This window comes from Papilio machaon, chromosome 25 (assembly GCF_912999745.1).
Source record: "Papilio machaon chromosome 25, ilPapMach1.1, whole genome shotgun sequence".
Taxonomy (NCBI): domain Eukaryota; kingdom Metazoa; phylum Arthropoda; class Insecta; order Lepidoptera; family Papilionidae; genus Papilio; species Papilio machaon.
The window spans coordinates 3,659,440-3,666,072 of NC_060010.1; the positions used below are offsets into that span (position 1 = coordinate 3,659,440).

The 6,633-nt window shown below is 30.9% G+C and overlaps 1 protein-coding gene across 1 annotated transcript; it reads left to right on the forward strand.

Moving 5' to 3' along the window:
- Nucleotides 1–3,669: 3,669 nt before the first annotated feature.
- LOC106711123 lies at nt 3,670–5,437 on the forward strand. The gene is made up of 5 exons (XM_014503355.2): nt 3,670–3,843; nt 4,099–4,258; nt 4,454–4,627; nt 4,722–4,888; nt 5,285–5,437. The coding sequence occupies exons 1-5, from the start codon at nt 3,670–3,672 to the stop codon at nt 5,435–5,437; spliced, it is 828 nt and encodes a 275-aa protein (XP_014358841.2).
- The last annotated feature ends 1,196 nt before the right edge of the window (nt 5,438–6,633 follow it).

Sequence of the window (6,633 nt, forward strand, 5' to 3'; positions counted from 1 at the left end):
AAGTAATTATATAATGTATATTGAATTCTTTTCTTCCCTTTGATACGAAAACTTTGAGTCTAAAGTAAAGAAAAATAAAATTTTAATTTTAATAAAAAATATGCTACACAATTCAAATATTAGGATAAAAAATCAATTGTAAAAAATATCCGAATTTATTCTCAGTAATATTACCAATGCTAAAATCTAATATTTTATTGCATCTTATAACAGTAAATACACTAAGAGACAGTAGCTCTTTTCAGATTCTTTAGAACGAGCTGAAAAGAAAATGTAAATTATATTCTAGACTAGTCGTAACTGAGACTCGTATAATATTATTGCTTCGCCGCAATTGAATTAATGGTAACATTTCTTAATTTTGCTATTCACACTTTGCCATATACTTTTCAATATGTTTAACAGAATTGAAAATATGGTGGAAATGTAGAGTAAACGTAGAACTGTTGTTTTGCTTAGATTGTTTTTTGAGTGATAACACATAATTTTTAAGCCACTTACCGTGGGTTTTTGAGACCAAAATCCACATTTTAAACATATTGTTATCGCTGTTTTTTCAAAGATAATGACAGGGATGACGATATGTTTTATACAAAGATTGGGGGTCTGAGAAACCGACGGTAAATCAGTCATTTTTCGTCTTATGTTGAACTAAGTAAATTCTTTAAAACTCTTCGTAGACCAGGATACGTACATATTGCATCTTTACGTCGTGATTAACAACTATGAATCGTAGACGCCAATTGTCTATTCGTTCAGTAAAGGCATAGCGACTTCACTGCTGACGCATATTTACAAAGTGTCAACTGTTTAGATTTTCTCCGCCATCTTGAAAATCGTAGCGACTTCTCTCGCGGCGATCTTAATAAGTAGGTTCCGAGCGACTGACTTTGGTGATGACAATTTATTGCGTAAGTTGCTTAGCAACTAAAATTGGCAGGTTTACAAATTAACATCGCCTTGTGTACGAAAGGCCGAAGTGTGGTGATAAATCAAGTTATCGACCCAATTACATTGTAAGCGTCAAATAAAATTTTACCGAAATGGGTAGGAAATATAGATCCTCAAATGTAAATTCCACGAATAACTTTTTCATAGCAAAATTACATACAGTTTTAATAATTTACTCAAAATAACATTGTCAATATTCGAATGAATAATTTGATACAAATTCTAACTATTGTTCGAATTTCAATTGAATTTTACAACGGTGATAAAATATTTTATTGGATATATCGATGTACCGGGACAGTGTATTGTTACACCATCATAATAGATTTATAGTATACGCGACTATAAAAATATTTGACGAGTAAATCTTTGTGAGACTACTAAATCTTTTTATATGATTTTATTCATTGTACTGAATGTGTGAACTGCGTACAAATTTTTATCAGAACATATAAATGTTATATTTTACAAAAAAACAACATATATGTTAAATAATTCATTTTGTTTTACAATATATTATAAAGGAAGTCGTGTTAGTTACACTATTTATAACTCAAGAACGGCTAAATCGATTTGACTGAAAATTGGTGAGCAGGTAGCTTAGAACCAGGAATAGGACATAGGATAATTTTTACCCCGTTTTCTATTTTTTTTTTTCCGCGCGGACGGAGTCGCGGGAAAAAGCTAGTAATTTATAAAATGCGGTTGTCTATTTCATTCTATATTTTTGGGCCTAGCGCGAAAATTTATGAGAATCGACATAGTATCGTCAACGATTAAATTTTTATTAAAGTTTAAGTTAACTAAGATGTTTAATGTCTTTACATTGAATGTTATTAGAATAAGTAATCTCTTATTTATTTTGTTTAGCATTAGACGTTTGAAATTTGCATACAACTAAGTCACGCTGTTGAAATCCGCTTAAATAATAACTCGTATTCCGCCGCGTCGTAGCGCGTAGCATCGTAAATTTCACCTGCCGTGTAACAAGCAGTTATTCTGACGATTGAAGCATATTTAATTACTTTATTAAATGTGGTTGTTTAAAATTTTGTTCTGTGTATAATATTTATTCTTATTTAATGTTGGTGTATTTTTAGAAGTAATTTTAAAGTAATTTTAAAGTAATAAACATTTTATTTATAATTTACATGTTTTATTTTTTAATTTATCGAACAACTAGTTGTCGCCCGCGACTCCGTCTGCGCGCAATATAAAGAAAAACTTAATTAGTAACCTATGTGTTTTTCCAGACTATGTTCTATATTCAAAATTGAAAATGTCACTCAAATCCGTCGATGTATTTAGGAGAATACCTTCAACCAAAAACATCTATCCATCTAAACATTCGCATTTATAATATTTGTAAGAAGTAAGATTAAAAAATCTTACTTTTAAGTGAAACGTAATTTTATTTCTACTTCCTAACTTCACTGAATCTTTTCATCTACGGCGTCTCTTAACGGCTGCCTTTTAAGTTCTTCTGTAACAACGAAACCTCTGGAAGTTTTCCTACTTTTCAATACTATTGTTTTCTTGTTATATGCTTTTGTTCTATTGTTGGAAATTCACTTAATAGTAATATTGTTTAATAGGCAAAGTTTATCTGTTGTTAGTCCGCATGGAATAAGTTGTTTAGAATTTCTGCTTTCAATTCTGCAAAGTACAACGATACCGAATAGAATTTAGTGAACAGGAATTATTTCGAAAATACAGCAGAATACTATTTTAAATTTGGAATTAAAAAAAAAAACTTTTTTATTAAATTTATTTATGTACTTTTACATAAATTACAAATCTTATTTATCATCTTATATACAAAGCTTAGGTACCAGGTACCAAATTTATGGATATTGTAAATCGTAAAATGTAACTTAAATAAATTTTTACGACAATGTAGCATAAACTTAAGTTTGTTAACCTGATAAAAATTAATATAAGATTTAAACATACTTTCTTTTACTTCACTGTACTTTCACTAACACAAATTCAAGATTTAAAATAGTGTTTTTATTTTTAACTAGATGGCGTTATTTTTATTCTTTAATTCTCGATTGATTGGAGAAATTCTGATCTCCATAATTAGTGCCAAGCCTTAACTGCACTCAATTTGAACTCTACCTTGGAGTGACAGAGGAAAACGGTGTCAGAGTTTAATATTTTTGATCTGTAATTTGTCAAGTAATCTAATTGCAAATCAAAATTACGTTATGATTTAAAATTATCTTCAAAAGTATCAAAATGACTATCAATATCTAGTCATAAACTGATCTCAATAGTCTTTACTTTGTAAAACAATCCGTTGACCTCTTTCTTTCACCTTGTATTGGCGTCTATCGATTTCCTGGTTTCGCTTTTTTTATTGCCGAAAGTCGCCGAGTAATTTTTATTTTCGGTACCAGGCTGTCTTGGATCGAAGACGTCCGATTCAAATTTACTTATTGTGTCACGTCCTTCCTGTACGGTGGTGTACATCGTACGATTTATATTGAGAATTGTCGTATAATAACATAAGTAAAATCATTTCTAAAAACTCTATTGAATAAAAATATTAAGAGAAATCATTGAAAAATCTTGGTCGAACGTTACCAAGAATTTCTAAAGGAAAAGAAACGAATTTATTATGCCTTCTTGATTTTACTAACGGTGGAACTTATGAGCTATTTAAAAAAAAGAATAATTTAGGTTTTTAATGAATTTACTGGACTGTAAGTAAAAATGGCAAAAACCGAAGCAGAAACAGAAATTGAGAAGATGAAAATTTTAGAAGAAAGAATAAAAGCACCATCGATCTGGTGTCGGTTGCCTTGCGGGATAAGATTTGAGGATCTACAAGATATAAGATATGACGATGCAGCCCAGTTACTAGATGACCATTATTTAAATCAAGAGGTAAGCTTAAAACAAATTTGGACCAGAATTCAGTGTAATCAACTTGACTACATAAAATAACACATCTCTTTCAATACATTTCACTTTGATAAAGATGACTTTGCCTCTTTAAGGTTGTGTACATAAATTCTTGAATCTCATCTTGCGAGGAACAAATTAGCAACACAAAATTAGAGAAAGTGTTCATCCCATTAGCCTTCCACTGGACACGTTAACTAACACTTTCACTTTTGGTTCTAAATATATTTTCAACAGGTGACTTATCGCTCAGTAAACATAAAGAACGACAAAGAAGCTACAGAAGAATTCCTTAATAATGCTCGTATATGGATGAAAGACAAGATGTCCATAGCAGCTGTGAATGAAGAAAATGAAGAACTTATTGGAGTCATTATAATGAGAATTCAAGAAAAATGTAAGTCAATTAACTTACAATATTACTTTCGAAAACCTTAAAGCAATATCCTATTTGAATTAATACTATTACCAAGAAATCATCAAATCCAAAATTCAGAAGATGCACTTGGAGCTTTGTAATCTACTTGGGAATTTGCTTGAGTAAGCCAGATATTTAAAGGAAAAATTACGATTTTATTTATTAATATTTTAGGTGCTTTCTCCCGTACATTCAGTCGTGTTAAGCTAACATATAACTTGATATACGCCAGTATAATGTTATTCTATAATGAAATTGAGAAGTCTGTTAACTTGTACGACAAGTTGGAAGTGAGGAAATATTTGAAAGTTTACGCGTTAGCCCTCGAAGAATGTTATCGTCATAAAGGTAAGAGGAGTTAAAAGCAAATGATTTTTATTACATTCGCAATAGTATATAGGTATTATATTACAGAGTACAATAATTTGTTTGCTATTTGTAGGACTTGGTAAAGAATTAATAAAATCAGCTATATCGTTAGCTACAAGTGCACATGTACCCGCAATTTCTGGAATATTTACATCACAGCGTAGTCAGAATCTTGCTGCGGAACTAGGATTTGTGAAATTCAATGAAATTTATTATAACAAATATTTTACTAATGATCAGGTAATGATAGCAATAACTAATAATTTATCATGATCTTTTGATTAATTAAATTGCTTCAAATCTTTCAACTTGTATTGGATGACACTTAATGTTGATCAGTTTATTTTTTTTATCGTGATTAAAAAAAAACTTTGATTCATCTCAAAGCTACTACCCGTGGGTTGCTGAGACCAAAATCTCCGTTTAAAACATATTGTTATCTCTGTTTTGTTAAAAATAATGACAGGGATGACGACATATTTTATACAGGGATTTTGTAGTCAGAAACCTACGGTAACACCTCCTATTTACAATTTACAGACATCATTTTGGAAAACAGCGCCATCTAGTATTGTGAATACAAAAATATATTTTCTTGACCCAAGTAGGAATTGGTTTTATAATAACTTGTTTTAGGTATTATTTACTGACACTGATGAGGACAGCAGTGCAGCACTAATGGCATACCGTATACCAGATGTTGAGGAAGTAGCAGACTTGGAAATACAGCAACTTGCTAGATTCAATATTGAAACAGCTGATGGCGAACACAATTCAAAGAATAGCTAATAATCAAAGAGTTGAAGAACAAAACAGGAAAATTTAAAACGATCGTTAAAATATCCTGATAGACTAGTTTTTTATTGTTATTAATATGTCAAACACACATTTCTTTTGCTAAGAGCCTGTTTAAGTAACTGATAAATATAGTAAATGTAAATTCACTAACTTTACTACCCTCATAATCATTTCCATCCCTCTTTTCTTACTCTCTTTCTCTCTCACTGCTTTTCTCTCTCCTCTCTCTCTCTCACTATAGCTTTGATTTTTTTCAAATTGTCTAGTTTAGGACGATTCATACGTGCCACAAAATTTGTATTCCGTCACTGACCTGGATGTAGATAAACAGATTCAGTAAATTCGTTGAAAGGAAATGGAACATAACACCTTGTACGCTACAAAGTACTAACTTATCTCGTATGCCGTCTGCGACGAACTTTCACGAGATTCTCGAAAATACACTACTTGAAATTCGTATAAAATGGAATAACTTAATAAATTCTTACTTTTTTACAACTAAACTAACGAATCAAAAGGTATATTTAACGTAACATTAGAAAAATATCTAACTTATTTCTATTAAATAAGGCTTAATTCCTCGCGGACGGAGTCGCGGCCCACAGCTAGTATTTATAATATTCTTTTAAAGATTTGGCATTTTTTACTTAGATTGGCCTAATTTTAGTCATCTTTCCCTTCCCACCCCTTTTCTAATAAGAAAAGGATGGGAAGAGGAGGTGAATGTGATGCAGGAGGATCTCCTGCAAGGTGCATTGGAAGGTGAAATGTTCTCATTTTGTGCATCTCCTCCTTTGTCGATTGAGGGTAGGCAACGCATCTGCAATTGCGAATGTCTATGGGCAGCAGTCGCTTCGCCATTTCGGCGAATTCATGTGGCCGCTTACTCGTTTGCCACCTTGTAATATAAAAAAAAATTACCAAGAGTGTTGATTTTTATAAATCATAAGCTTTCTGATAATAAACGATTTCTTTTTCTATACCTTTCAGAATTAACACTAAAAATATATTAAATTTTTTGCAATAAAATGAAAGAATTAAACATTTATTTAAAATCCTTGATAACGATATATGCAATAAGATATTTGGTTGTAGGTAATGAGTTATCAGAATTAATTCATCTAATGAAAATAAGGAAAAGATTTCTTATATTAAATTTTACAACGCGGGGAACTTTCTCAATAAAT